Here is a 15,104-nt window from a genome sequence, read left to right as displayed (position 1 = left end):
AAAATTAAAATTGTGATAAAAATGCATATTAAATATTTAACTAGTCTTTTTACCCTACAGTGTTGTATACTGCAAAATATTTCTCATTTTCAAAAATTTTATGGACTTCCTTGGTGGTCCAAAGGCTACAACTGTGAGCTCCCAATGCAGAGGGGTGGTGTTCAATTCCTGGTAAGGGAACTAGATTTCACATGCCACAACTAAGACCAGTTAAATAAATACATATTTTTTAAAAAAATTAGAAAACAAGATTTATAACAGCTTTATCTTATTACACTATAACCATTTCACTATTAATTGAATATCTGAGTTCTTTTAACTTTCTACCAAGACAACACTTTGATAAACACTTTGACTATTACTAATAATCACTGACTAAAAGGCAATAAATAACAATCAGAACTCATATCCAAAAAATGCCTGTAAACAGATGAAAACATTCAACCTCACCAATAAGTCAATATAATACATAGAAATTATGAGAAACCTAACAAGCTGAAAACTATAAAGCATATATATAATACCAGGAATCATGAGAAAAACATTCCAATGCAATGCTAATTATAAACTAATAAAATCCTTCTGAATAATAATTCAGACTGTGTGTATCAACAGCTTTATTTTAAGACTCTATCCTAAGCAAATAATCATAGATAATTTTAGATGCGGACAAAAAAAAATTGTATATAGAGTTAATTCCCTTTCAATGTTAATTTAACATTGAAACAAAACATAACATGTGTTATGCACATGTATCAAAAGTCAACAAAGACCTGATCTATGTTATCATCACTCTTACATTCCTCTTCCCCTATTGTATCATCAATTTTCATTTCTGGCCCAGCTTTTATTTTTCATGAGACTTGTTTGTGTGTTTGTTTTAACATTCAGTGCTTAATCTTAAAATTTCTAAGAGGAAACGTGTGCTCTGGCATTCATATGTTAAAACAAAACTGGTGCACAACTATGTAAAATCCTTAGCCTATGGACTTCCCCCTGGCAGTCTAGTGGTTAAGACTCCGTGCTTCCACTGAAGGGGGCACATGTTCAATGCCTGATCCGGGAGCTAAGATCCTGCATGCTGTGTCTGTGGAGTGGCCAAAATAAAACTGATGCACAACTTAAATTACTGCATTTTAGTATTCTATCTACAGAATAAACTTTTAAAAATAATTACGTTCTGGGAATTTCCTGATGGTCCAGTGGTCAGGACTCTGCGCTTCTACTGCAGGGAATATGGATTCAATCCCTAGTCAGGGAACTAAGATCCTGCACACCACGTGGTGTGGCCAAAAAATAATAAAAACTCTTACATTTTACACACTGGTACACAAGGTCAAACACCCTATAGTAAGCTTTGCTTTTCCTGTAAGAATTGGTTTCTTTTAATTTTTTTTTATTGAAGTGTAGTTCATTTACAATATTACATTAGTTTTACATGTACAACAGAGTGATTTAATAATTTTATAGACTGCACTCCATTTAAAGCTATTACAAAATAATAGCTATATTTCTCTGTGCTATACAATATATCCCTGTTCCTTATTCACTGTATACACAGTAGTTGTAGCGCCAGGGACGGGTTCTTTTTAAAAAAATACAATAGCTGATTCATAACGAAAAGTGTGAATTTATGTCTGTTTCTTACAAAACAACTTGGCACATCCGTTCTATCTGAAACAAGTGCTGAGTAAAAAGAATCCATCAGTACAGCCGTAACTCACAAGCGGACCTTAAGAACTAACCAATAAACTGCTCTTCTCCCTCCTCTATTGAGGCCCCTCACAGTGAAGGGGAACTTTTCAAAATAGGCACCTTTGACCTTAAGTATTATTTAGAATCTTTATATCAAGAGTAAACATATTTTCCAGTATGAACGTACCCTCCACAAAGTTCTATCCCTGACATATTGTTTGAAAGAAGAGAAATAAAAAGCAATACTTGCAGAAGAGATCTGAAGTGGAAGAAAGAGAAGGGTGTACCTCACTGAACAGGAAGAATCCAGGCACGCCGCCATGCAGTTTCTCAGAGTCGCGCCAGTCCCAGAGCATCAGGGGAGAAACACCAAATCCCTACCCAGCAAGCAGCTCCCCAGGCGACCACCACGGTCACCGCTCGGTTTCTTTTCTGACCTTTTGTCAACCACTATGTGCCCCAACCGAGCCCACCGTATTTCAGCTGGCAGAGAAAATAATGTGGAAGATTAGCTTCCTCCAAACAAAACTCATTCATTATCTGACTTAAAAAGAGAGAGCAGGAGACTAACTGGTCTTTGAGCCAGTCCATTTAAAACCACTTTTCTTCACACATAAATATATGTGGAACAGTTTTAACTCTCCAAGTGCTTTTTCTAATCCTTCTGGAATATATTAAACAAGCAACAAGACTTTGCTCCTCCTAAAATACAAAATTTCCAGGGATGTCCCTGGTGATCCAGGGAGCCTAAGACTCCAAGCTCCCAACACAGGGGGCCCAGGTTCGATTCCTGGTCAGGGAACTAGATCCCACATGCTGAACAGTAAGAGTTCAATAAGATCCGGCAGGTCTTAAGGAAGTATGAAGATCCCACAAGCTGCAACTAAGATCCAGCACAGCCAAACAAATAAATATCCTTAAATAAATAAAATATAAAATTTCCAAATATCTTTATACTCTGCCTTGCCATTGCCCTTTTTGTAAGGATTGGCACATGAGAAAGAGCAAGTTAGGCTAAAAAATTGGGAATCATGCAAAAGATTATCAATATCTCAATCATGTTGAACTGTGCTGTGAAGCTATTTCTAGAACAAAAGTGAGTAAAGCAATGAATATGTCAGCAACTATATTACAAAATATTTCTTTATTCTTAGGTTCCTCAGCAAGGTGTTCTAATATATAGTTCAAGTCATACTTTCAAAAGTAGAGTTGCTCTAGAAGTGACTCTATCAAAATGTCCTCCCCTGGGTTTAATCTTTTAATCATCTTAAAGTTCTTAACTACAATCTATAGTATAAATAACACTCTCAAGAGCAATTTAACATAACTTCATTTGACATTTCAACAAAGACGTTCAAATTTTTCCCTTTGAAATAATAGCACAAATATTTATGGCAATGATACTGTACAAATATGTTTAAAATACAGTCAAGATAACAAGAAGTTAAAGCTGAGAAAAGATTCCAGCGATAAATTACAAGTAAGACAGCCTCACTTACACATAAGAAAACCAAAGTTTCAAGACACAGACTTGTCCAAGTTTACAGAATATCAAGAAAGTTTTGGGAGCTCCCTGGTGGCCTAGCGGTAAAGGATCTGCCTGCCAATGCAGGAGACACACATTAGATCCCTGGTCCAGGAAGGTCCTACATGCCTCAGAGCAACTAAGCCCATGTGCTGCAACTATTGAAGCCCACACACCCTAGTAGCCTTTGCTCTGAAACAAGAGAAGCCGAGCAAGAGAAGCCCCCACTTGCTGCAACTAGGGAAAAGCCTGTGCAACAAAGACCCAGCACAACCAAATAAAGAAAATGTACAAAACTAGCTTAAAAAAAAAAAAGTTTGGTGTTACTCTCATTATCACTTAGTAATATTTAAAGAGTGATGTATATAATATACTTTAGTTGACAATGTGCAATAAATTAAATGCCTGCCCAAAATGACTTATCTCATACATGATTTATAGAGATAATAGTCAGAATGGCATATAAAATCTATACTGAAATATTGAAGGAGGAGAAGTTTTAAAATAAAGAGGGAAGTTCATCCATGAACAATTCCAATCAACATAAAAGAATAATAGGAGCAAGAACCTAAGAGCAGTAGGATGGAAATAAATCAGATCATGGGAAAATGACAAGAGTCGCTTCATGCTAGAAAAGACCAATGTAAGGATGAAAATTGGCATCAGCGCTTCTGTGCCTTTAAAGATACCCTGGGCTGAAGCAATCACTTAGCTTCATCAACGGCAATTTCAGATTACGTGAAGAAAAGTGCAGTGTCCCAAGTTAGGCAGTGATTCTGACCATCCTCTTTGCCCCATACACCATTTTTCCTCAGTTAACAAGTATCCTCATCCCTTTTTGGATCCTGCTGTTATCTCAGCTTCCTGTCTTCTTTCTCTCCATGAAACTGCATTAACAGGCAGGCAACATTTGTGGCCCCCACAACCTGTCACTTCATCTTGAGAACATGTCACCATCCATAAAGTCCTTTATCCTTGCCCTTTAGACCTTCCTATAGTCTGCTGCCCACACTGTATCCTAAATTTTAACATAGCTCAAGACATGCTCACTGCATATCCTACATTCTCTTTAAAAAGCACGCCCTTGATCCCATTTATATGAAATGTCCAGAAGACACAAATCCATAGAGACAGAAAGTAGATTATTGTTTGCCAAAGGATGTGGGAAGAAAGGGAATTGGGAACGACTGCTAACAGACACAGGGTTTCTTTCTAGGGTGATGGAAATATTCCGGAATTAGATAATAGTGCTGGCTGCACATCATGAATATACTGAAAACCACTGAATTGTACACTTGAATATGGTGAATCTGATGTTATTTAAATTTGATCTCAATAAAAAACTGCAAATTAAAGATAAATGAAAATAAGCAAATATATGAGCGCACACACACACACACACACACGCACACGCACACACACACGCACACAGCATGTCCCTCCTTCTAACTTTCCTTTTGCCTTGCAAAATAATAAACCCCCCATAAGTGGAATTACTCAGGCAGAAGCTGAATGATCATCTGTCAGCAATATGCTATTGAAGGGCTAACTGAAGTGAGTAGGAAATTACACTAGATTACCCTTAAGTATTTTTCATCTTTAAGTTTCTATGTCACAAACCAAGATGAAGCAATTAGAACCAGGGTAATTTTTTAAAGTGACCAGAAAGAAAAAATGTGAAGCATTACTTGAAAAGTTACTTTTTTTCTATTCAAAATGAAAACCGGAGACTATAATGAAGCAAAAGAACAAAAATGAAAGATTCAAAATGAATAGCATAGGAAATTAAGAAAAAATATTAAGTAAATTAGATAATAGCACAAAAACGAAGAAGTGATATTCAGAACCAAACATAACAGGTGATTTGCTTATACAGAATTTATCCTGTATATAATTGTGTTTTTCTATAGAAATTCTGAAGTCTTTTTTCTTTTTTAGGTGAAGAAGATGTTAGAAAAAAATCTAATGCAGAAGAGATTTAAATCAAATTACTGCTGACGGGCATGTGACTAGGTTAATAAAGTAAACAATGGATGGATGACATAATAGAAAGTTATTTTCCTCAAATTCAGTCTTTTTTCTTTAAAGTTCATTACCGCAACAATGAGCATCCTTTGTGAGGAAATTTAGAGGGGAACAAAAAATATTGTTGATGATACAAAAAGCAAGAAACTTTAAATCTTTCTACTACAAATAAATTTCTGCAAACATCTGTAATAGGCTGCTGTAGAAAGGAATCTCATTTAAATATTAAATGACCAAATTTCAGTGGAGGGGAAAAGCTATTAGTATACACATATGCAGTATTAGAAAAGGGATCATTCAATAACTATTCATTATTTGATTTTACACAGCACATTAAAACATTTGACATATTTGCCTGGTTATAAACCATAATTTATAAAACACCAAATTGTAAAAGGAAGCTCAGTTTGAATGCTATCCAAATAAAAGCAAGCTATACAAAATGATGATTCTTATACTCTCCCTAGAAGCTTTTAAATTTAGGCTTCCAAAAGAATGAGAGAAATGGAATTTCTGAGTCTGTCAAGAACTTCCTCCTCCTGTCCTTCAATAATTAAAAATTTAGACCACAGAGAGTCGAAAATACGACTTTTTAATGACCCAAACTCCTTATGAATTTAGAGATCATAATCCACTTTGGCATCCAGAAACAAGTTTACACCTGTTTCAGCTTCAAAGAATATTTTTCCATACAAGCAGCTACAGCAGACCCATCTGAAGAGCAACTTTTGTTACAAGCCCCATTCAGAAGCCAGAAGATTATACTTCAAAATCATATTCCAAATAGTGGTCTGGTGAACAGCAGCATCGGCACCAATCTGAGAGCTTGTCAGAAGGGCAAAATTTCACCCCAGACCTACTATTGTTGAGAGTTTGTGGTATTGCTTGGGAATATTAAATTCTGTTTATAAAGGTCAAGAAAATAAATGGATTGGATGAAACTCTTAAGAAGTTATCATCACTGATGGTAGTAAGCTAACACTCAGTGACTTAGTTAAGCACAGTAATGCGAGCTTGTAAGACCAACAGAAAAGTCACAAGATATGTTACAATTAGGTAAGCCAGTAACCTGTAAGATATTCCAAAATAGAAAGAGATGGCAAGACCAAGCCATTATCATACCACCTCTGGACTGACAGCGATGCCATCCATGCCAGCCTTCCAGCGAGGACATTCAGTGTGAGGCTACTCTGGACCCTCAGGGGCTCTCACCAGGAAACGCAAACAGCCGCAAGGCTCGCCAGCAGGCAAACTGGTAAGCCTACACCTGTATACAGATGTCCCTGTCCCCACTGCCTTCGGCTCAGCAAGTGTGTATCCCGGGAAGTAAGATGCCAGGGCATCACGAGCCTGTGCAGAGTTCTTCCTCAACTCGCATCCTCCGAAGCACGCACACCATCAGTGGGAAAGGCTGATGTGGGAGAGACACAGGACACACGCATTTTGTGTTCCCAGGACTCAGGTACAAAAAAGTGAAAGGGCTCAGGTCCTTCCTTTCAATCTCCTTTGTACCTTAAGCTCGTTAACTTACCGCCCCTCTCCTCATCATTCCCCCCCACCCCACGGTTTTCCTCTTGCTTCTGGCTGTGTGGTTTAAACTGATTTGATAAATTGTATGATTCAAGCATTTTAATTTGATGGCTGAGCCTGTCTAGTCCATACCTCTGGGATAGCTGGTAGTGTACTTGGAGGCTAACTACTGCATCAAGGTAATTTCCTACAAAACATCTACTGAAAAAGAGACAAGCATTTCAAAAGGTCCCTGAGTGACTGATAATGCAAATTCAAGTTTAGAAGCACTGATTGGGACTGTTAGAGAAAACTGCACAGAGACAGAAATTTGGGTGTCAGAACGATGCTGAGAACACCATCCTGAATAAAAGGCCTCAAGTATCCCCCTGACAATAACTCATAGCCCCAAAATAGGGAGAGAAAGCTAAAAAATCCATTTTCAACAACTATCTTGTAAGGCTTAGAGCAACATTGAAGCCATTGGTGACTCTCGTTCAACTCCAGCTTTGTAAAACTCCATGCAACTTGAGAAAACACACAGAAAATTACAGAATAATGTATCTCAACACTAATCCAGCTCTTTTGTCTCGCTGGGAATTAAAAAAATACACTTTTTCCGATACACTATGTTTCAAGAACACCAATCTGAAGGACCTAAGTACCAGAAACAGAGAAAGGGTCGTGATTTTCTTAACAAGACTGAAGTGATGATCTTAGGTTATCCAAGAACAGAGTTGAGCAAAATGACCTAAGAAGTGACCTTAATGAGCTGTATACTTCCCACTGGCCACCGGTTCCTGACTTTATCAGCTCTGGTAATTTTATATATTTATTATATTTCACTGTCCCTGACACATAGTAAGGACTCAATAAATGTTCTGAAATAATTTTAAAAAATTTAAATGTCACCCTTTCTTTGATTTATCTAAGACAAATTTAATTCAATTCCTTGATTCTGAGAAATTCTTGAGAATGAAGGTATAATTCCATATCTCAAATCAGCATATCTTCATAACACTCCCTCATTCCATACTCCAAAGTTGGATTTTATATTTTCTATTATTAATTTCCTTCTAATTTTCCATGACACAATGAAGCACATTAATCTTTCCATTAAGAAACAATCTGACCATTTCTAAACGTCATCAACAATTATATATAAAGGATGTACATACACAGGAAAGATCAGCTATTATTTTGACATTTTTCTAGGTCCAGATTAAGACATCTTAGGGAAATATCAATTTAAAACATCTGTAGAAGAACTAAAATAGAAACTGGACACTGTCACACACATAAAGGTCATAAACAAGTTCTAAAACAAGATGGCCAAAGTGTTGAGAATGTTTAGTGAAGAATAAGATGAGAGTATCGGGAAAAGAATGTAAAAGTTCTAAAGATCATTTCTGTAAGGAATATGCTTGTTATTACTTCTGAAACAGGGAATGTGTTTATGTTTCAAAGGAAAAGATTTATGTTGGAAAGCATATAACTTCCCATTCCAATAAAGAAATATTTATAAAAAGAATAAGGAAACACCCATAGAGAATGGCTGAGTGTATTCCCTTCTAAATGACCTATCGAATACTGTTCACGCCACACATTCAGTATAGCCAAGAACAGTTAAAGTACTCAAAGGACATTAGACACTTCAGCACAGGTTTTTACACTGTGTTTCACGGGTTTTAAATGCCATGTGTTTAAGAAGTGACTCCACAAGCTCACAGAGAAAGAGGTAACCTTATAGATTTTTATGTCCTCTGCAGCTAACAGCATGAGAGTAGATATCTGACAAGCCTTCAATAAACATTATTACCACTCTCTGAGGCAAAAATCTTAATTGGAGAATAATCTAAACACTACCACCATCACCACCACCAGTGGAAAAGTAGCTCTCAAGATTTCTAAGTGAATCCACTTACGTGTTAAACAATGGGAACAAGAAAAGAGTAATTGTCTCATTCATTACAAAGGGCTAAGAATAGATCTTCTGTTCGCAAACTTAATCCACTCCAACTAGTACAGTTAACTGCCCACTGAAACGCAGCAAGTCATCTTTCACAAATCTGATGTTTGAATCATGTTCTTAACGGAAAGCATTAAACCTATGAACTCTATTTCATTCCTTGTTATGTGAAATACAGTCTTTAATGTGAAAATTAAGAGGCAAAATGCTTATTGTTATAAGCAATGGTAGAAAAAAAAATGACTTCAACTTCAAAACATCAAAAAAAAACACTTCAAAACATCATACCCTAAACCCTGGTTTGTTCACATATGAACATCCAAGTTTCAATGACAAATCCCTTAAAATCCATTAAACCGGTACCTGCAGCTGTGTTTTGTGCAGCCCAGGACCCAAATACAAGGCTGGTGCTCCATCAGGGTTGATAAATTTTAATAAGCTGCTATTCCCCATTAGGGAGCTGGTCACCGGTTTTAACAAACTCCTTGAAGAGTCATTTCAGTTATTCCTGCCTTACTGGATGTGTAACAATTTAATCTTGTTGCTTTCTTCCTAAGGGGTAGAAAGATGATGCTCAGATGAGAGAGCACTTGCAAAGGGGACTTGAATAATGAAATTTAGGAGCTGGCTGGACGGGCCTGAGGAAAAGGGACCTCTAAAGAGAGTGTCTACAACTTGGGGGTAGGGGAGAGAACAACAAAGGGAGGTGGGAAAGAGCAGCAAAAAAATTTAGCTTCCTTAGAAACTAGATTCATAGCTCCAGAAGTTATTTCAAGCATAGTTTAACTTGACAAGACCCATTCTGACCCAAAACTTTGCTTTACACTACTGAAAGGCAAATTTGCCTGTTAACACCAGTAAATAATTTCATAGATTATTAGCTTATTTCAAGAAAGAATTTCACAGTTACAGAAAGGTCATATTTATCTTTGCTATGTAAATAACACATCTTACAGCCTTCTATGAAAGTTTTACAAGATGGAATTAACAACAGACAGTGGCTTTAGACTTTGAGGAGAAAATTTAAGAAAATAACTTATCTAATTCCAAATCTATCATCTACACTTACTGTGTGAGCTAAGAGTCCCTAGAAAGTGGGTGCAAACTACATACTCTGCCACCACAGCCCTCCAGATTCCCCTAGGAGGGCATGCCAGCACCTTGGCACTCAGCTGATGGGCAAGGACGCTTTGAAAAAGCACTCCAGGAGATGCTGATACTCAACCAAACACCTTCTGCCCCACTGCCATTATCAGCTAATAATGTTTCACCACCCGCTGCGGATGTATTTTTGTGTTATTCTTCTATTCCAAATGTTAACTAAGTGAAGTCATTAGAATAGAACATCTGAATTCAATTGGCATTTATCCAGTTTTTAAGAGGTAAAAATAAATCCATGAATGGCAAATCAATTTAACATCCTTTCAAACAATTCCATTTTAAAGCCATATAACGAATTCTGAACTCAAAGCTATTTAGAGTCATAGCTTTCTAATTTTAAGTAGTTAAGTCCGCTAACATATTTCCACGAATCAAACATTCACTACCAAGGAGCAGTACAAAAAAAAAAAAAAAAGTTCCAGCATTCCTCACAATCCACTTACACTTAAGTAAGGGATAACTCAGATTTTTTAAGCAAGTAAATAAAGAATATTATTTCAAGGTTATCATAACTCTCCCTTTGTACATGATACCTCAAATCCTACAGGGTTTACATTTAGATGATTTTATTATTTATGGATAATTTCAAGTAAAACTAGTTAAAGAAGTAATTCTCCTTCCAACTAACACTCCTGGCTTTCAGGGTTCATAGTATTCATACTCCAGTCCACTGGTATGTATCTCACAATCTCCAAACTTCTTCAACTTTAATATTGCTGTTTACACAACTGGTTTACACAACTACAAAGCACATCAAGAAATAGCTCTCAAAACTCCAAACTCTTAAAATCACCAGACAACATGTGTGTATCACAACCTGGTAGTTTTTACAGATGTCAGTCCCAGTCTACATACAGTTAGGCCCAAATACTAAGAAAAAAACTTAGAGGGGGGAAAAAAAAAAACTCCAAAAACAAACTATGAAAATCTACTTACCTTAATCGGAGCACTACTAAACTTAATTTTCCTATTTGCCGGGATGTCGTCTTCTTCTGGCAATCCAACGATCTCGGAGTACTCCAAATCAGGCTGACAGTAATTGTTTTCATCACTATCTTCCTGCTCCTCCTGTTCAGTGCCTGTCTCTCCCCAGTCTGAATTATACCTGGATCTCACCCTATAGACGTTATAGTCACTGTGCATGTAAACATGGGAGCTCCCGAAATGATGCGGCTCTTCAAATACATCCTTTTCACAAGTGAACCTAGATACATCAGCAGGGGCGAAATCACCACCTGCAAGTTCTCTCTTCTGTTGCATTGCTGCCTCACTCCCAACCAAACGAGCTTCTGCGTCTTCTGAAGGTTCGTTCTGTGGTGAAGGGATTTCAAGCTCTGGCACTGCCTTGCTTTCGGCACCAGCTTCTTCAGGGATGTCTCTGTCAGTTCTGTCGGGAGCCTCGTGGCTAGATGTGGGGGCCTCGGCTGCCTTGCTCTGCTGCGCCTCTTCGCTAGGCACAGAAGCTAGAGAGGTACTTTTCGAAGCCACCTCTAGTCCTGGGCTTGTGGTACTCTTGGGAGCATCCTCTGCATCGTCACTGTGCTTGCTTGGAGGAGACCAAGAATTAGAATCCTTAAGGTGTCCAAAGGTGTCGAGATTTGTCACGGTAACAGATGGCAAATTCAGGGGATAATGCCCAGTCACCGAGTACTCGCTGTTCTCAGCCTTCTCGGAAATGATGGCACTGGGGGAATCGGTGTTCTCAAACACTGCGCTCAGTTGACTCACAGTTGGGGAGACAGCCTCGGTCCGGGAGCTAAGACTGTCCAAGGAATCAGTACTGCCTCGGTTGGACTTGGAACCACCCCATTCATCCTGAGGCTCACTCCCTCCAGCTTTCTCCTTCTTTGGGGAATAGCGGTTGTTCTGTCCTGACTCATGCACACTCCTCTCAAACATCTTGCGTGTTTCTGAGAACTTAGAATATGAAGGGCCATCGTACATTGTGTCAAATCTACTAATTCGTTCTGAAACAGAGGACTCCAGCTTAACAACCGAGCCATCTGTTTTTTCCAGAAACTCTTTGGGCTTCATTCGCCTCTGAGGGGACGAAGGTCCACCTTTGCCCCTTGTTTTGGCAATGACTGCGGCATTCTCGCTGGGTTCCATGCCCATCTGCATAAATAGGTTTTTAATTCTGTTGACATTGGAGCCATATTTCCTCCCCCTGCTCTGCTGGGAGCCCTCACCTTCTTTTGTTTTTTGTTCCCCATCTGACTTGGGTTTGTCAAAGGTACTTTTCAATGCCTGGAACTCAGTTCTATATGCATTCCTGTGAGGAGAGGCACTTCTGAGCGTGGTACGTTCACCCGAAGACTCAGTTTTCAACATTTTTACTTCAGGGGTGAAAAGCCAATGTTCATAATGATCAGGAAAAAAAACCAAAAAAACAAAACACCTCTCTTCTCTAATCACCAGTATCTGGTCAAGAAAAAGTGCCTCTCAAATGGCATACTGGGTCAGTGATCCTCCCAACAGGTGTATTAGGAAATTATTCAGTCAAGAGTTACACAAAATGGCTTTTTCAAAGCAAGACTACAGGTTCATCTGTAACAGAAAAGAGTGAATTTCTGAATTCATTTACTAATTTGAATTTATATGCTTAGTCAACTATTAATACATTTTTCAAAGTGGCTTAGCCACATGTCAACTAAGAAATTACTTTTTGAACTGGAAACTTCAAAGCCAAGAATTTAAAAGTTATAACTCTGATCAATCTTGGGTAACAAAACTGTTTCAAACATAACTTGAGGAGCCACACACACACCAAAATCACACACACACACACACACACACACACACGTGACACATAGGTACACTTGAAAGCAATACTTTAGCTTAAGTTTTGGTTGGTTTTGTGAATGACCTTAAAAGAAACCAGCAGTTCCCAGATCTTTAAGAAATCATCAAGCTATCCAGAAAAATGAAATTCACTTGCGATTTCCCACATCAGGTAGAACTTATTCTTTCTGTACAAGCATAATTAAAAGTTCAGAATCTATGTTTACAAACTCCAAAACATGCCTACAGTGACTTATTCCATTCTTTCTGGTCCGATATTCTCATCTATGGCATCCCCAAAGCAACCCTAGTGCAATTTCAGACCAAAACAAGCATAATAATGTTCTTAAATGGCAGTAAGTTTCACTTCAAGTTCAGAACCATATCAAATATTTGGAAGTTTCCTAAGAGTGAACATCATTAATTATAGAGTGGGATATACAATATCATGGGAATCAATGTATGAGAACGTGACGATCAGAAGGTAAACAGACCATGAAACCTCTTTTCATAGCCCTGATTTGTTTATTACACTTGCCTCTAACTTACTACAAGCTCAGAATACAACGCAATGCATGCTGGCCGGTTTCCTCTAGCCCACAGCTGGATTTTACATCAATATGCCAGCAAGCAAATACTTCAAGATCCGCTGTGGAGCAGGCACTGTAGTTCTAAAGATTTTTCATTTTGTTTTTGTTTTGTTTTGTTTAATATTAGGCCGAGCCCTATCACCTGCACGCACCATCAGATGAGGAAGCACACACTTTCATTGAAACCGTCTCCAACCAAACTCGGCTCCTGGCCCAGCACGCATGCATGGCCCATGCAGACAAACAAGAAAGGCTTCAGAGTGTGGTGCCTGTTTTTCTGTCAGGCATCGACAATCTCCTTCTACCCTGACATTTGTTTAAGCCTTCACACCCTTCCCCCGACCCCCACCCTCACACCCCACTCCCGCCCCCGCCAATTCCAAACCCCGAAGGGGCGGAGGCGGGGGCGACGGGGCCGCCGGGGGATTCAAAACCTGCCCTCACAAAAGACAAACATAAATAACACCAACTTGAGAGGCAGCCGATTCCCAAGCCTGGTTCGGGACGCAATCCCTCGGCCCCCGGGCAGGGGCAGGGCCGGGAGAGCAGGTGACGCCAAGCGCTATGGCAGGAGGTCGCGGACTAGCTTTGTGCCAAGAAGCACCTGAAGTCCTAACACATTGGCTGCGGCTCCCGGCGGCTGCCAGGCGGATGCCGGCGTGGCTCGGGGAAAGCCGAGCTCCCCAGCCACATTAAAATTTAAAAAAAAAAGAAGGAAAAAATTACAGGGTAGTGCTAATAAATCCCTTTGTTTTTCGTCCCAGAGTGCCAGGAGACAATAGATCCCACTGATAATGCCTCTGATCCTCAACCGCAACCCACCCCCACCCTCAGCCTGCAACTCAGCCTTTGTACATCCCGATTTTTCCCTCCTCATCTCCACCCTCCCCAACTCCTCGCCCCGCGCACAGCCTCCCCCTTACCCGAGCCGGAGCCGCCGCGGGCGGGGAGGGTCAGGCGGCCGTGGCTCCCACCCCCTCCTCCGAGGCGCCCCCCGCCCCGCGGTGGCCGCAACTCGGCTCGGCGCCGGCCCGCTCGCCGCCCCTCCACCCGCTCCTCACGGCGCAGCGCGGAGGGCGGCTGCGGCGGCCGCTTCCACTCGCGCCGCGGCCCCCACGCGCGCCCGGCCCGCGCAGGGCGGCCCGGGGAGGCGCGCGGCACTGCCCAACGCCATTGCGGGCGGGCGGCGGCCCGGGCCCCGAGGCGCTCGCACCCTCGGGCCGGCCTGGGCCGGGGGTCCCGGCCGGGGCAGGGGCTTCGCCCACGTGCGGCCGCCCGCGCCGGGCCGTTGGGCCGGCCGCGGAGCCGAGGTGGAATGGGGGAGAGGCCGCGGGGGTGAGGAAGGCCCGGGGTAACAGGTGCCTCACCTCGGCTGATGGGATTAACTCTAGGGCCGCAGAGAGAGGGAGCCCGGCAGCAAAATCCCAGGAGAGGGAGAGAGGGAGCCTCTGGCGGCCAACGGAGGGCGAAAACCACCGGCCCGAGGCGAGGCCGCCCCACCCCCCGGCCCCGCGCCGTGGGCGAAGAGCCCCTCGGGCTTGGGCCAGGGCCTGCCCTTCGGCTCGGGTCTCGGTGCCGCGAGGACTGGGTTCTTGGGGCCCCATCCCACAGAGTCTGCAGTTAACTCCCTGACCCCGGGGCGTCTAAAACCCTGGGCCACGCTCCTGGCCTGCAAGGCCAATCCCTAGGCCCCGCAGAATGGCCGCCACTTAGGCCGCTGAGCTTCACCTAACACCCACCTTGACCTTAGGCACCACGGCTAAAAAGAGAGAGAGGAGGAACTCTTCTGGCTTTCTCGTCAGGAAAGAGTTTTTCAGACTCCCCCGCCCAACCCACCACCCCTTTTATA

At 41.1% G+C, this 15,104-nt stretch overlaps 1 protein-coding gene across 13 annotated transcripts in view; it reads right to left on the bottom strand.

The window, feature by feature from the left end:
• PPP1R9A (protein phosphatase 1 regulatory subunit 9A) overlaps positions 1–14,801 on the bottom strand; it is a 321,494-nt gene extending 306,693 nt beyond the window's left edge. For 2 of the 13 annotated variants that reach the window (XM_043462631.1, XM_043462642.1), the window contains exons 1-2: positions 14,623–14,801; positions 10,821–12,431 (exon numbers count right to left, since the gene is read on the bottom strand). In XM_043462631.1, coding sequence (XP_043318566.1) covers positions 10,821–12,215 — 1,395 coding nt within the window. In that variant the 5' untranslated portion in view covers positions 12,216–12,431; positions 14,623–14,801. Of the gene's footprint in view, positions 1–10,820; positions 12,455–13,725; positions 14,033–14,178; positions 14,546–14,622 lie in introns of those variants that run through there. The other 11 variants (XM_043462636.1, XM_043462641.1, XM_043462630.1 and 8 more) reach the window with 8 other exon arrangements.
• Between the last annotated feature and the right edge of the window lie 303 nt (positions 14,802–15,104).

Source organism: Cervus canadensis, chromosome 3, assembly GCF_019320065.1.
Source record: "Cervus canadensis isolate Bull #8, Minnesota chromosome 3, ASM1932006v1, whole genome shotgun sequence".
In the NCBI taxonomy this organism is placed as follows: domain Eukaryota; kingdom Metazoa; phylum Chordata; class Mammalia; order Artiodactyla; family Cervidae; genus Cervus; species Cervus canadensis.
This window is presented reverse-complemented; position numbering and strand designations above follow the sequence as displayed.